At 44.4% G+C, this 17,298-nt stretch overlaps 1 protein-coding gene across 1 annotated transcript in view; it reads left to right on the top strand.

The window, feature by feature from the left end:
* Window positions 1–292: 292 nt before the first annotated feature.
* The window catches only part of LOC138649726 (cytochrome P450 2J4-like), a 137,111-nt gene continuing 120,105 nt past the window's right edge, over window positions 293–17,298 (top strand). Inside the window, exon 1 of the mRNA XM_069740369.1 lies at window positions 293–466. Coding sequence (XP_069596470.1) covers window positions 305–466 — 162 coding nt within the window. The 5' untranslated portion in view covers window positions 293–304. The remainder of the gene's footprint in view (window positions 467–17,298) is intronic.

Raw genomic sequence — 17,298 nt, 5'->3', positions numbered from 1 at the left:
TTTCCTATACCAATGTCCTAACTTACGAAAAGTAACCATGTACTTCTACCAAGCACTAACCTATATCCTACCTGTGCTTACCCAATGCCCAGGCTGAAGTGTATCTTACTCTCACACTAGACTTTTCCTTTACAGCTGGAACATTCCTAGCTACCTAACGATCTACTTATAAAACGCTAATGTGTATGACCTGCTGTAGAAGAACTAGTCATTATGTCAGCTTCCCTTCTGGGAGGAGTTGTACTTTCTATAGGAAGTAACAGGAGACCTTGGTCAGTTCCTATCTGCCAGGTAAGAGGCCAACATGGAGCTCAGCACAGCACTCCTCCTTGGGCTCATCCTTCTGGCTTATTTGTGGTGGAAGACGTCTCGCCCTAAGGATTTCCCTCCAGGTCCTACACCCCTGACGGTGTTTGGCAACATGCTGCAGATGGACTTCGCCAATCCCCTGCAGAGTTTGAAGAAAGTAAGTGCCGAGTACAGGGAGTGGGGGCATAGGACAGCTTGGAGTGGTTTATCAATAGAGCTGAAAGTACAATATTGTGTCATTGTTTCTGTAAATATATAATACCTGCTTCCGTATTGTATATACAGAAATAATTATGATGTGATCTACAGAAGGAACATACAGAATTCATATATAATGAAATCCCTAAATGTCAGTACACAGTAAGACATAAGAAGTAGCAGATGTCAGTCTGTGACATGTAGTAGAGCTGACTGCCTCATTTGCTGTATCTCTTCATGTGTTAGTATTGATTTGTGTTTATGCGACAATAGATAACGCAATAGATTTATCTTAACTCAGAGTCTTGCTGTGGACTGGAAAAATATTATTAGTCAAAATGACAAGTATATTGATGTAATTAGGAGCAGTTAGGGTTAAGTGAAACGGATCGTTCATTTTCAAAAGTCGCCGACTTTTGGCAAAGTCGGGTTTCATGAAACCCGACCCGATCCCTGTGTGGGGTCGGCCATGCGGTACGCGACTTTCGCGCCAAAGTCGCGTTTCGTATGACGCGCTTGGCGCCATTTCTTCAGCCAATGAAGGAGCGTGGGCAGAGTGATTGACTTTGCATTGGGTTTCGTGTTTCGGTCGATCCCCGACTTTTCGCCATAATCGGCCGATTTCACTCGACTCGACTTTAGAGATAGTCGAGTTTCGCGAAACCTGACTCGACCCTAAAAAAGTAAAAGTCGCTCAACCCTAGGAGCAGTTTATGACGTTCTTATATATTGGAAATCACGCAAATGAAGGTGTTGTCTCTTCAAAGACAATTCTTTAAAAAATGTGGTCTCACATTCAGATGCAGCTATAGCGAAAATGAAGTATTATATAGATCCATTGTGATGACTAAAGTAGCTGCTTATGTTTATAGTAGATGGAGGCCTGATGCTATCGCGTCAGGAGGGCTGTAATGTCGAGATGGGGGCAGACTTTGCAGCGTTGAGAATCTCTCCCCCCATGTGCTCACCCACCTATCCACTCTCTCTTTCCCCATGTGCTGACTTCTCCCATCTGTGCTCTCTTCTTTGACCTGCCTACCCCATGGGCTATCCCCCCTGTCTCTGTCATGATCCATTTTTGGATTTGTGGCAGATCTGGTTTTCCTCAGTTTAAAACCTTTATCTTTTCAGGTCATCAGGGGATAATGTAGTTTCCTCGGTGACCTGCTTATGTATTGCATTGCTTTGCTGCTGGGTCACCATCCTTTAAAGGGAACTTGTCAACCCCAAAATCGAAGGTGAGCTAAGGCCACCGGCATCAGGGGCTTATCTAAAACATTCTGTAATGCTGTAGATAGGCACCCGATGTATCCTGAAAGATGAGAAAAACAGGTTAGATTATTCTCACCCTGTTGAGGGCAGAGCAAAGTACTACAATGCGCAGGCGCCGAGAAAGGTCAGAGAGGCCCGGCTTCTGCGCACTGCAGTATTTTGCTCTGCCCTCAAAAGGGCAGACAAAGTTCGCCTGCGCCGGAGCATTAAGACAAGAAGAGGACGTCATCGTAAGAAGATGGGAGGCCCCAGACAGGATCGCGACGCCCAGGTGAATATAATCTAACTTCTTTTTCTCATCTTTCAGGATACATCGGGGGCTTATCTACAGCATTACAGAATGCTGAGGATGAGAGAGAGAGATTTTCCCTGCCTTGAAAATCCTTCCGGTCATGCTCAGAGGGAAAAAACGTGATTCGTCGCTGGATTCCTATGTGTGACGGTCAGCAATGGATCCTGCGCCCATAGGCTTCCATTATAGCCGACGACGGACAGCGCACGACTCGTCGCTGACTGATTTTCCGACGTGCAAAAAAACGTTCCTGAGAAAGTGAAAGTAGCCTTAGTTCATTCTGCAGCGACCAAACTGGGGGAAGGAGCTTGCTGGGAGCAGTAGTTCTTCAGCTGAGTCCGGTGTATCTGGTGTTTCTTTCCCGCCATGCTGTGCTTTGCAGCAATAAGCTAAGTGTTGTTTTCCTACACCTTGTCTGTCATACCTTCCCTTGGTGTTTTATTAGTGCAGCGGTGGGACCAGTGTTCTCGCTTGCCAATTCCCTACAAAGGGATGGGTGCAGGGCAAACAAGGGCTTAGGTATCCTGCTCGGTGACAGGTTGAAAAAACCTGTATAGGGACGTCAGGGAGATCAGGGCACATCCTTAGGAGAGTGTAGGAGGTGTCCATCTCCCCGTTCCCTATCGCAGGGCCCCCCGTTGCCATTGTGTCCCCGATTTTCCCTTGTTTGTTGTACTGTTGGTGACTGACCTACAGTTAGGTCGTGTCACACTGCTTCGGTCACATCATGACAGTCTCTCTCCTTCCTGTGGTGTGTTTTCCCCTCAAAGACAATACTGACATTACAGCAGGAGATTGCAGAGGATACATTTTGTGAGGTAAAATATTTTTTAAAAACAGTCAGTGAAATATTTTTCCTCACAAAATGAATCCACTGTGATCCCTTGCTGTAATGTCAGTAATGTCTTTTGCTTCCTCCTCTGCCCTGGAAATATGGTATGCTCTGAACACGGTCAGACACTCTCACCCCTGTGTCTGACTCTGTACAGAACATACCACATCTATTGGGCAGGGGAGGAAGCAAAAGACAATACTGACATTACAGCAGGAAATCGCAGAGGATACATTTTGTGAGGTAAAATATTTTTTAAAAACAGTCAGTGAAATATTTTACCTCACAAAATGAAGCCACTGTGAACAATAAAAGTACACATATTTAGTATCATCGCGTCCGTAATGACCAATGGTACCAATGGAAACATCAACTCGTCTCGCAAAAAAACAAGACCTCATATGACACTGTGGGCCAAAATATGGAAAAATTATAGCTCTCAAAATGTGGTGATGCAAAAACTATTTTTTGCAATAAAAAGCGCCTTTTAGTGTGTAACAGCTGCCAAACATAAAAACCCACTAAAAATAGTAAATCAAACCCCCCCTTTATCACCCCCTTAGTTAGGGAAAAATAATTAAAAAATATGTATTTATTTCCAGTTTCCCATTAGGTTTATGGTTAGGGCTAAAGTTAGGGTTAGGGTTGGGGCTAAAGTTAGGGTTAGAGTTGGAGCTAAAGTTAGGGTTGGGGCTAGAGTTGGGGTTAGGGTTTAGATTATGTTTACGGTTGAGATCAGGGTTAGGGTTTGGATTAGGGTTGGAATTAGGGTTAGGGGTGTGTCAGGGTTAGGGTTGTGGTTACGGTTATAGTTAGGGTTGGGATTAGGGTTAGGGGTGTGTTGAGGCTAAATAGTAACATAGTAATATAGTTAACAAGGCCGAAAAATGACATTTGTCCATCCAGTTCAGCCTATATTCTGTCAGAATAAACCCCCAGAACTACACCCATCTAAAGAACCTAATAACTGTAAGATACAATATTGTTATGCTCCAGGAAGACATCCAGGCCTCTCTTGAACCTCTCAACTGAGTTCGCCATCACCACCTCCTCAGGCAAGGAATTCCAGATTCTCACTGACCTAACACTAAAGAATCCTCTTCTATGTTGGTGGAAAAACCTTCTTTCCAGATGCAGAGAATGTCCCCTGGTGACCTTCCCCTTCCTTGGTATAAACAGATCCTCGGAGAGATATTTGTATTGTCCCATTTGTAAGGCAGCGGTAGCACCATACGCAGTGAAACGGCAGTGACCCAAGCAAGTTCAAAACAAAAAGTGTTTAATGTCCAAAAACTCACACAGTGCACAGCACGCTGTATCCTCCGAATCGCAGCCGGGAAAGCAAAAGACAGTCCGAAATCCAGGGTGTCAGCCCCTTTGGATCCACATGCCCATGTGTTGCCTCATACAGGGAGTGCTCTGCAGACAGCTGCTCTGTCTGCTTCCAAGACCAACACTGACACACCCCTCCCTATACTACAGGGCTTTTAATCAGTCACTGCTTTATCATTTGTAATCACATCTACACCTGTGACTGCACTACCCTGTCATGGCTTCACTATGCCTCCGTGCACATTGTGCCTAGGTTGGTGACCCCTATGGCAGGTATCTCAAAATCTCCATTTTCTATGCCCGGCACAACCTTTACCTGTGAGAGGGTTAACCCTGGTCTCCCACAGGGATCAAAACGGGCAAGTCTCTCCCCAACACAGTCCCATATGGAAGGGCCTTCGCCACACCCACCACATGCTTAAAGTCCCCACATGGTGTACAAAAATTGACCTCAGCGGTCGGGTACTCCCGGATTTTCTCATGGATACCCACCACCTCCATTTTCTGCCCTTTGGTTTTGTCCCTGGCAATATGGGACCTATGGACCAGAGTCACTTTACTCTCTGTGTCCAGGAGAGCTTCTGTGCGGGACCCGTTGACAAGCACCTGGCACAGTCAGTTTGCTGCTGGCAGTGCCCATAGTAGTGGCACAGACTGGTTGGGCATACATAGATACATGGTGAGTATCCCTGCAGTCCATGGGCTCAGATGTCACAGAACAGTTACTAGCCCCATGTTCAGGCTCTGGTACCACATCTTGAGTGAGTTTGTACCGCTCAATCAATCCTACCAGCAGGTCCAGATTGCCCAGGTCCCTTTGCCCGAGCCAATGCCGCATGGCAGCTGGCAGAGCCCGCACCATTCGATCAACCATGACTCTCTCCATCATCTTGATTGGTGAAAATAACTCAGGCTGGAACCACTCCTCCACCAACTGCAACAAGTCATTTGCCTGAGACAAGGCGGGCTGAGATTCTACATAGGACCACTGGTATGCCCAATGATCACCCCTCGCCTTAGGGGTCTCTTATGACCCTGCTGACTACCCCTCATCTTAGGGGTCTCCTATTTACCATGCTGAAGCTCTGCTACCTTCCACTGCAGTGCCTCTTGCTGCTGCAACTGCAGCTCCTGCTTCAGCTTCCTTCACACAGGGTGAAGTTAACCCGTGTATGTATCCACATTGTACCGCCATATAGTCCGTCATTACTCAGCAGCAGGTTCCATCTCTGCACGGTGGACCCCGGGCTGCGAACACACCTTATACCATCTCTCTTATAATTTGGTACATTCTGCTAGCCCTAACACTTCCTTTGTACTTGTGCTAGTTCCATTATATCCTTCCTGAGCACTGGTGCCCAAAACTGTACACAGTACTCCATGTGCGGTCTAACCAGGGATTTGTACCGAGGCAGAAAAATGCTCTCATCATGTGTATCCGGACCTCTGTTAATGCACCCCATAGTAACATTATTAGGTTAGGGGTGTGGATAAGGTTGGGATTAGGGTTAGGGGTCTGTTGGGGTTAGGGTTGGAGTTAGAATTAGGGGGGTTTCCTTTGTTTAGGCACATCAGGGGTCTCCAAATGCGACATGGTGTCTGATTTCAATTACAGCCAATTCTGCGTTGAAAAAGTAAAAGGCACTCCTTTCCTTCCGAGCTCTGCTGTGCACCCAAAAAGTGGTTTTCCCCCACATATGGTGTATCAGCATACTCAGGACAAATTGGACAATAACTTTTGCAGTCCAATTTCTCCTGTTACCCTTGTGAAAATAAAAATTTGGGGGCTAAAAATCATTTTAGTAGCAAAAAAATGATTTTTTATTTTCACAGCTCTGCGTTACAAACTTTAGTGAAACTTTTGGGGGTTCAAAGTTCTCACAACACAACTAGGTAAGTTCCTTGGGGGATCTATTTTCCAAAATGGGGTCACTTGTGGGGGGTTTCTACTGTTTAGGCACATCAGTGGCTCTGCATCCGCAACATGACATCCGCAGACTATTCCATCAAAGTCTGCATTCCAAAATGTCACTACTTTCCTTCCGAGCCCCGACATGTGCCCAAACAGTAGTTTTCTCCCACATATGGGGTATCAGCGTACTCAGGACAAATTTGACAACAGCTTTTGGTGTCCAATTTCTCCTGTTACCCTTGTGAAAATAAAAAATTGTGGGCTAAAAAATGATTTTGTGGAAAAAAAAAGATTTTTTATTTTCACGGCTCTGCGTTATAAACTTTAGTGAAACACTTGGGGGTTCAAAGTTCTCACAACACATCTAGATAAGTTCCTTTGGGGGTCTAGTTTCCAATATGGGGTCACTTGTGGGGGGTTTCCACTGTTTAGGTATATCAGGGACTCTGCAAACACAATGTGACGCCCTCAGACCATTCCATCACAGTCTGCATTCCAAAATGGCGCTCCTTCCCTTCCGAGCTCTGCCATGCGCCCAAACGGTGGTTCCCCCACATATGGGGTATCAGCGTACTCAGGACAAATTGCATTACAACTTTGGGGTCCAATTTCTCCAGGTATTTTTGGCAATATAAAAAATTGTGGGCTAAAAAATGATTTTTTGGGAAAAAAAAATGATTTTTTGTTTTCACAGGTCTGTAAATTTTGTTGTAAAGTTGAGAAATCGATGGTCAACGTGAAACCATTCTATCTTCCTAACAACAGCAAAATTATTTTTCAAAAATTGTGGTGATGTAAAGTAGATATGTGGGCAGTGTTATTTATTAACTATTTTGTGTGATATATCTCCCTGATTTAAGGGCATAAAATGTCAAAGTTTGAAGATGTTTCTTTTCACAAATGTACGTAAATCATAGCAAAGAAATTTTACCACTATCACGAAGTACACTTTGTCACGAAGAAATAATCTCAGAATCAGAGGGATCCATTGTAGACTACCAGATTTATTACCTCATAAAGTGACAGTGGCCAGAATTGAAAAAAATTGCCTTGTCCGAAAGGTGGAAACAGGCTTCGGAGTGAAGGGGTTGAAGGCAAAATGGCCGTAGTTCACAATATAAGTTACTCGGCATATTGTGTGTATGAAGGAAGGTGTCTTGTCCTTATGAAACAAGCAGGTTTAGGGCCTCTCTGGGCAGCTGTAGCACAGCTCTTTTCAGTTGCTACTGGAGGTAATATGCACAGTCCAGGTAATACTTCATTGATGGAGGGACTTTAAGGGGTCAGTTCCCTATGATGAAACACTAGTAGTGTGGAAGTACTCACGGTTTAGGCCCTACCATTCCTATTGCAGGGGGTAGGATGGACAAAGTTTGTCGCGTGGCAGACACATGGATCTGGTTTCCGTCTGGAAGCACATAGGATGACCAGTATGCAGGAGAGCATTTGTTCAGCCTTATCTCCCCTGACTATATAAGGTGGAGGCAGCTATGTGGTGAATGGTGTCCCCCAAGCATCGACTGGAGCAATGAAGCTTCTTTCGTCTGCCTTGACTAGACAGGACTATAGTAAATTGATTTTTACCAGCTCACATTGTGAGGAAATTAATTACCTAACTTTCATATGCATACATTGACCGGCAGATGGCAGCAAAGTACAGTTTATGAATCCTCAGTGCATGGGCATTACAGCACTCAATGTATTGCATCTCCTGACTCAGATTTGAACACTAGAACAAATCTAAAGCAATATGACAATCACAGCATTGTGATATCCCAGTTTGAATAGTCACTGGCAAAGTACTGGAGGGGACATATGTTTCACTAACGTTATTAGCTTCAATGATTTGAAACCAAGAAGTTTTGCTCCAGCACACTAAGAGAGGGGTTTGTCAGCCATATTTAAGGGTTGTTTTTTTGTGAAGGCTATCCACCATAACTTCACCCCAGAGGATGGTTATGGAAAGTGGAATTCCAGTGCTATATGTCCTGATAAGGAAAGCTGAACCATTGTATGTTTATTTTTTTCCCTGAGCGGGCAGATATACTGGCAGCAACACTGTGTTTATGTTATGTTTTGTTTTTTAATTAGGCTCCAAAGGCCTTGTTTATTGTTGCTAACTCTACTCTGGCTTATGTAGCACCCTTAATGAGCACACACTGTTATGTTACACACAAATAGTACACACTCATGTATACACACATAACACACACGCATGTATACACACACAGCACATACATGTGTACACCGAGCACATACACACATGTATACAGAGCACATGTATACACTGTAGTGCAGCAGTAGCACCCGATGCAGTGATGAGGCAGTGGCTCAACAAAGTTCCAAAACAAAATGTCTCTTTAATGTTCAACTCTTATAAACATCACACGATGTCCTCCAGATCGCAGCTGGAACCCATATCTTGGATCAGGGCCGGCTCCAGGTTTTTGAGGGCCCCGGGCGAAAGAGTCTCAGTGGGCACCCCTTTAACACATATAGTGGGGCAAAAAAGTATTTAGTCAGTCAGCAATAGTGCAAGTTCCACCACTTAAAAAGATGAGAGGCGTCTGTAATTTACATCATAGGTAGACCTCAACTATGGGAGACAAACTGAGAAAAAAAAATCCAGAAAATCACATTGTCTGTTTTTTTAACAATTTATTTGCATAATATGGTGGAAAATAAGTATTTGGTCAGAAACAAACAATCAAGATTTCTGGCTCTTACAGACCTGTAACTTCTTCTTTAAGAGTCTCCTCTTTCCTCCACTCATTACCTGTAGTAATGGCACCTGTTTAAACTTGTTATCAGTATAAAAAGACACCTCTGCACACCCTCAAACAGTCTGACTCCAAACTCCACTATGGTGAAGACCAAAGAGCTGTCAAAGGACACCAGAAACAAAATTGTAGCCCTGCACCAGGCTGGGAAGACTGAATCTGCAATAGCCAACCAGCTTGGAGTGAAGAAATCAACAGTGGGAGCAATAATTAGAAAATGGAAGACATACAAGACCACTGATAATCTCCCTCGATCTGGGGCTCCACGCAAAATCCCACCCCGTGGGGTCAGAATGATCACAAGAACGGTGAGCAAAAATCCCAGAACCACGCGGGGGGACCTAGTGAATGAACTGCAGAGAGCTGGGACCAATGTAACAAGGCCTACCATAAGTAACACACTATGCCACCATGGACTCAGATCCTGCAGTGCCAGACGTGTCCCACTGCTTAAGCCAGTACATGTCCGGGCCCGTCTGAAGTTTGCTAGAGAGCATTTGGATGATCCAGAGGAGTTTTGGGAGAATGTCCTATGGTCTGATGAAACCAAACTGGAACTGTTTGGTAGAAACACAACTTGTCGTGTTTGGAGGAAAAAGAATAATGAGTTGCATCCATCAAACACCATACCTACTGTAAAGCATGGTGGTGGAAACATCATTCTTTGGGGCTGTTTCTCTGCAAAGGGGCCAGGACGACTGATCCGGGTACATGAAAGAATGAATGGGGCCATGTATCGTGAGATTTTGAGTGCAAACCTCCTTCCATCAGCAAGGGAATTGAAGATGAAACGTGGCTGGGTCTTTCAACATGACAATGATCCAAAGCACACCGCCAGGGCAACGAAGGAGTGGCTTCGTAAGAAGCATTTCAAGGTCCTGGAGTGGCCTAGCCAGTCTCCAGATCTCAACCCTATAGAAAACCTTTGGAGGGAGTTGAAAGTCCGTGTTGCCAAGCGAAAAGCCAAAAACATCATTGCTCTAGAGGAGATCTGCATGGAGGAATGGGCCAACATACCAACAACAGTGTGTGGCAACCTTGTGAAGACTTACAGAAAACGTTTGACCTCTGTCATTGCCAACAAAGGATATATTACAAAGTATTGAGATGAAATTTTGTTTCTGACCAAATACTTATTTTCCACCATTATATGCAAATAAATTGTTAAAAAAACAGACAATGTGATTTTCTGGATTTTTTTTTCTCAGTTTGTCTCCCATAGTTGAGGTCTACCTATGATGTAAATTACAGACGCCTCTCACCTTTTTAAGTGGTGGAACTTGCACTATTGCTGACTGACTAAATACTTTTTTGCCCCACTGTACCACGATTCATGATCGCATATAACACAGCCATGTAGTATATAACACAGCCCACGTAGTATATAACACAGCCACGTAGTATATAGCACAGCCCACATAGCATATAACAGCCCATATAGTATATAGCACAGCCATATATTATATAACACTGCCCATATAGTATATAGCACAGCCCATGTAGCATATAACAGCCCATATAGTATATAGCACAGCCCATGTAGTATATAACACGGCCCACGTAGTATATAGAACAGCCATGTATATAGCACAGCCCACCTAGCATATAACAGCCCATATAGTATATACCACAGCCACATAGTATATAACACGGCCCATGTAGCATATAGAACAGCCATGTAGTATATAGCACAGCCCATGTAGCATATAACAGCCCATATAGTATATAGCACAGCCACATAGTATATAACACGGCCCATGTAGTATATAGAACAACCATGTAGTATATAGCACAGCCCACGTAGCATATAACAGCCCATATAGTGTATAGCACAGCCCACGTAGTATATAACAGCCATGTAGTATATAGCACAGACATGTAGTATACAGCACAGCCCTCCTCCCCCCAAGAATGGCCCAATAGTCCAGTACTCACTGCTATAGTTACAAAAAAAAACACTCCTCACCTCTCAAAGTGCCCGCGCTGCTCCCTGCTCCGATCTTACCGGCTGCCGCTGCACTGCCTGACACACAGTGAGTGCGCGATGACGTCATCGCGCACACGCAGCGGCAGAGGCAGAGTGGGGAATGATGGGAGAGGGAGCATCAGGTCATCCTCCATCATTTGCTTTGAACTTAACCGGCAGACGCCGGTATAGTTCAATGCGGTGGCGGGGGAGTTAGCTCTGGCGACAGGAGGGCCCCCCTGCCTCACAGAGGCTCCATAGCGGCTGCGTGATTTGCCGCTAGCTGAGAGCCCCTGGGGGAGCGAGGGCCCTTGGTAGCTGCCTGCCCCTAACGCCGGCCCTGAATGGGCCCCCCTGTCTCGCCAGGGCCCCGGCACTTGCCCGGGTACGCCGGGTGCTGACGCCGGCCAGTCACTAAACACTCCAATCCACCTTTGACCATTGCTGTGCGCGACTGCACCACCGTGTTAAGGTCTCTTTACTCATAGCAATACACAGTTCACGATATCCTCTGGATCGCAGCCGGGAACCATATCCTCCAGTTTACAGTCACTAAACACACCAGTCCACCTCTGACCCGTGGGCGACTGCACCTCTGTGTACGCTGTGAGGTGCCAGGCTTTACAGCTGCCTTGGCTGTTTGGCTCTGTTGGCCTGTGTTGCCTCACACAGGTGGAGTGCAGCAGAACCTTCTGCTCTGTACTCCTCCAAACACCAGACTGACACTGACTCTGAATAAACCACCAGAGTATTTTATAACTATATCTGGATTCATCATTTGTCACAGCAGCGCGGATTTTTTCCACATTTATCTAGCATAACGGTTCTTGTGAAGGGGGACCTTGCAGGCACTACAGGAATTTAAACCTTTACGGCGTAATGTGGTAGCAATGGTTTTCTTGGTGACTGTGGTCCCAGCTGTCTGGAGATCATTAGCAAGTTCACCCCATGTAATTTTAGGCTGATCTCTCACTGGATCAACATGTTAGGGCATGTTAGGTTAGGCTATGGGTTGAACTAGATGGACTTATAGTCTTCCTTCAACCTTAATAACTATGTAACTTTCTTCATAATCAGGGATACCACACGAGGTGAGATTTTGCATGGTGCCCCAGATCAATGTCAATTGACTGTTATTTTGTATTTTTTTCCATTTTCTTATTATTGCACCAATAGTTTTCTCCTTCTCACCCAGCGTCTTACTTATGGTTTTGTAGCCTATTCCAGCGTTGTGCAGGTCTATGATCTTGTCCTTGACATCCTTATAAAGCTCTTTGGTATTGCCCATATTGTAGAGGTTAGAGTCTGAATGATTAATTGAGTCTGGGGACAGGATTCTTTTATAATGGTGACTATGTAAGACAGCTGTCTTTAATGGAGGTAACAAGTTTATTAGGAGCATCTAACTGGTCTGTAGGGGCCAGAATTCTTAATTGCTGGTAGGGGATCAAATATTTAATTCTCACTGCAAAATGCAAATAAATTTATAGAATTTATACAATGTGATTTTCTGGATTTTATTTTTATATATACACTGCTACAAAAAAAGGGAACACTTAAACAACAGAATATAACTACCAAGTGAATCAAGCTTCTGTGAAATCAAACTGTCCACTTAGGAAGCAACACTGTTTGACAATCAATTTCACATGTTGTTGTGCAAATGGAATAGACAACAGATGGAAATATTGGCAATTATCAAGACACACTCAATAAACGAGTGGTTCTGCCGGTGGGGATCACAGACCACATGTCAGATTCAATGCTTTCTGGCTGATGTTTTGGTCACTTTTGAATGTTGGTTGTGCTTTCACACTCATGGTAGCATGAGACGAACTCTACAACCCACACAAGTGGCTCAGGTAGTGCAGCTCATTCAGGATAGCACATCAATGCAAGCTGTGGCAAAAAGGTTTGGTGTGTCTGTCAGCATAGTGTCCAGAGGCTCGAGGCCCTACCAGGAGACAGGCCAGTACACCAGGAGACGTGGAGGGGGCAGTAGGAGGGCAACAACCTGGCAGCAGGTCCTCAGCCTTTGTACAATGAGGAACAGGAGGAGCACTGCCAGAGCCCTGCAAAATGACCTCCAGCAGGCCACAAATGTGCATGTGTCTGCACAAACGGTTAGAAACTGACTTCATGAGGATGGTCTGAGTGCCCAACGTCCACAGATGGGGGTTGTGCTCACAGGCCAACACCAAGCAGGAGTCTGCCACTTGGGCCCTGTACTCTTCACAGATGAAAGCAGGTTCACACTGAGGACATATGACAGACGTGACAGAGTCTGGAGATGCCTTGGAGAGCGATCTGCTGCCTGCAACATCCTTCAGCACGATAGGTTTGGCAATGGGTCAGTAATGGTGTGGGGTGGCATTTCTTTGGAGGGGCGCACAGCCCTCCATGTGCTCGCCAGAGGTAGCCTGACTGCCATTAGATGAGATCTTCAGACCCCTTTTGAGACCATATGCTGGTGCGCTTGGCCCTGGGTTCCTCCTAATGCAGGACAATGCCAGACCTCATGTGGCTGGAGTGTGTTAGCAGTTCCTGCAAGATGAAGGCATTGAAGCTATGGACTGGCCCGCCTGTTTCCAAGACCTGAATCCGATTGAACACATCTGGCACATCATGTCTCACACCATCCACCAATGTGGCATTGCACCACAGACTGTCCAGGAGTTGGCGTATGCTTTAGTCCAGGTCTGGGAGAAGATCCCTCAGGAGACAATCTGCCGCCTCATCAGGAGAATGCCCAGGCATTTTAGGGAGGTCATACAGGAACGTGGAGGCCACACACAATACTGAGCATCATTTCCTTGTCTTGAGGCATTTCCACTGAAGTAGGATCAGCCTGTAACTTAATTTTCCACTGTGATTTTGAGCATCATTCAAACTCCAGACCTCCGTCGGATATTAGTTGTGATATACGTTGATAATTTTTAGGTTTTAATGTTCTCAACACATTCCACCATTTAATGAATAAAGATTTACAACTGGAATATTTCATTCAGTGATACCTAGGATGTGGGATTTTAGTGTTCCCTTTATTTTTTTCAGCAGTGTACAGTACAGACCAAAAGTTTTGACACTCCTTCTCATTTAAAGATTTTTCTATATTTTCATGACTATGAAAATTGTACCTTCACACTGAAGGTATCAAAACTATGAATTAACACATGTGGAATTATATACTTAACAAAAAAGTGTGAAACAACTGAAAATATGTCTTATATTCTAGGTTCTTCGAAGTAGTCACCTTTTGCTTTGATGACTGTTTTGCACACTCTTGGCATTCACTTGATGAGCTTCAAGAGGTAGTCATCGGGAATGGTTTTCACTTCACAGGTGTGCCCTGTCAGGTTTAATAAGTGGGATTTCTTGCCTTATAAATGGGGTTGAGACCATCAGTTGAGTTGAGCAGAAGTCTGGTGGATACACAGCTGATAGTCCTACTGAATAGACTGTTAGAATGTGTATTATGGCAAGAAAAAAGCAGCTAAGTAAAGAAAAACGAGTGGCCATCATTACTTTAAGAAATGAAGGTCAGTCAGTCTGAAAAATTGGGCAAACTTTGAAAGTGTCCCCAAGTGCAGTGACAAAAACCATCAAGCGCTACAAAGAAACTGGCTGACATGAGGACCACCCCAGGAAAGGAAGACCAAGAGTCACCTCTGCTTCTGAGGATAAGTTTATCCGAGTCACCAGCCTCAGAAATCGCAGGTTAACAGCAGCTCAGATTACTGACCAGGTCAATGCCACACAGAGTTCTAGCAGCAGACACATCTCTACAACAACTGTTAAGAGGAGACTTTGTGCAGCAGGCCTTCATGGTAAAATAGCTGCTAGGAAACCACTGCTAAGGACAGGCAACAAGCAGAAGAGACTTGTTTGGGCTAAAGAACACAAGGAATGGACATTAGACCAGTGGATATCTGTGCTTTGGTCTGATGAGTCCAAATTTGAGATCTTTGGTTCCAACCACCGTGTCTTTGTGCGTCGCAGAAAAGGTGAACGGATGGATTCTACATGCCTGGTTCCCACCGTGAGGCATGGGGGAGGAGGTGTGATGGTGTGGGGTGCTTTGCTGGTGACACTGTTGGGGATTTATTCAAAATTGAAGGCATACTGAACCAGCATGGCTACCACAGCATCTTGCAGCGGCATGCTATTCCATCCGGTTTGCGTTTAGTTGGACCATCATTTATTTTTCAACAGGACACTGACCCCAAACACACCTCCAGGCTGTGTAAGGGCTAGTTTATCAAGAAGGAGAGTGATAGGGTGCTACGCCAGATGACCTGGTCTCCACAGTCACCAGACCTGAATCCAATCGAGATGTTTTGGGGTGAGCTGGACCGCAGAGTGAAGGCAAAAGGGCCAACAAGTGCTAAGCATCTCTGGGAACTCCTTCAAGATTGTTGGAAGACCATTCCCGGTGACTACCTTTGGAAGCTCATCAAGAGAATGCCAAGAGTATGCAAAGCAGTCATCAAAGCAAAAGGTGGCTTCTTTGAAGAACCTAGAATATAAGATATAATTTCAGTTGTTTCACACTTTTTTGTTAAGTATATAATTCCACATGTGTTAATTCATAGTTTTGATGCTTTCAGTGTGAATGTGCAATTTTCATAGTCATGAAAATACAGAAAAATCTTTAAATGAGAAGGTGTGTCCAAACTTTTGGTCTGTACTGTATATATTCAGGGTTGGCCATTTATATGGATACACCTAAATAAAAATGGAAATCACTGGCGATATCAACTTCTTATCTTCACAGCATAGACAATTGCCTTCAGATGACCCCAAAGATAAAAGTCTAAGGGGGTCAGATCGGGAGACGTTGGTGGCCATTCAACTGGCCAATCCACTTTTCAGTAAACTGTTCATGTAGGAATTCTGGCTCTCACAGACCTGTTGGCTTATCTTTAAGAAGGGCTCCTACTCTGCACTCATTACCTGCATTAATTACACCTGTTTGAACTCATTACCAGTATAAAAGACACCTGTCCACACACTCGATCAATCACACTACAAGCTCTCCACCGTGGCCAAGAACAAAGAGCTGTCTATGGACACGAGTAACAACATTGTAAACCTGCAAAAAGTCTGGAATGGGCTACAGGACAATAGGTAAGCTGCTTGTTGTGAAGGCAACAACTATTGGCACAATTATTAGAAAATGGAAGAACAAAAGATCACTCTCACTCTTCCTCAGTCTAGGGCTCCATGCAAGTTCTCACCTCGTGAGGTAAGGATAATTCTGAGAGAGCTCAAAATTCAGCCCACATCTACATGGCACGATCTGGTCAATGACCCAAGGAGAGCAGGAACCACATTATCAAACATCACCATTAGTAACACACTAGGCCATCATGGATTAAAATATTGCAGGGTATGTAAGGTACCCCTGCTCATGCCAGCACATGGTCAGGCCCTTTTGTCAGTGACCATCTGGATGATCCAGAGGAAGCATGGTAGAAGGTCACTTGGTCAAATGAGACCAAGATATAACTTTTTGGTATCAACTCCACTCACATGTTTGGAGGAAAAAGAATGAGTAAGACACCAACGGTGAAGCATGGTGGGGATAACATGATACTTGGGGGATGCTTTTTCTGCAAAGGGGAGAGGATGACTGCATCGTATTGAAGGTATGATGTATAGGGTCATGATTTAGCTAGCAACCTCCTTCCCTCAGTAGGTATATTGAAGATTGATCATGGCTGAGTCTTCCAGCATGACAATGACCCGAAAAAGACAGCCTGGGAAACCAAGAAATTTCTCAGTAAGAAGCATTTCAAGTTCCTGGAGTGGAGCTGAAACTCAGTGTTGCACAATGACAGCCCTAAAACCAGAAAAATTGGTACAAGATCTGTATGGATCAAAATCCCTGCTGCAGTATGCAAACTTGGTCAAGAGCTACAGGAAATGACTGACCTCTGTAATTGCAGGCAAAGGTTTCTGTACCAAATATTAAGTTTTGGTTTTCTATTGTATCAAATACTTATTTCATGCAATAAAATGCTAATTAATTATGTAAAAATCATGTAATGTGATTTTGGGGATTTTTTTTAAAGATTCTGTCTCTCACATTTATAGTGTTCGTACAATAAAAAATACAGAGATCTCCCTTCTTTGTAGGTGGGAAAGCTTGCAAAATCAATATTGTGTCAAATAGTTATTTTCCTCACTCTACATACAGTATATACCACCAGGAGTCCATGCATTCTAAGCTAAACCACATACACAGAGACATACTGACACACCATGAGACAAACACAGGTCCATTCATATGATTGGGCTGTTTGTGTCATACGGGACAGGTCCTCCAGAACGAGATGCTCTTTGTAACCAACTTATACTCTGACCAAGAAATTAGGATTCTGAACACAGGACTCCTTATATTAA

Source organism: Ranitomeya imitator, chromosome 9 (assembly GCF_032444005.1).
Source record: "Ranitomeya imitator isolate aRanImi1 chromosome 9, aRanImi1.pri, whole genome shotgun sequence".
NCBI lineage: Eukaryota > Metazoa > Chordata > Amphibia > Anura > Dendrobatidae > Ranitomeya > Ranitomeya imitator.
Note: the sequence above shows the minus strand (reverse complement) of the source record. Positions and strands in the feature narration are given on the sequence as shown.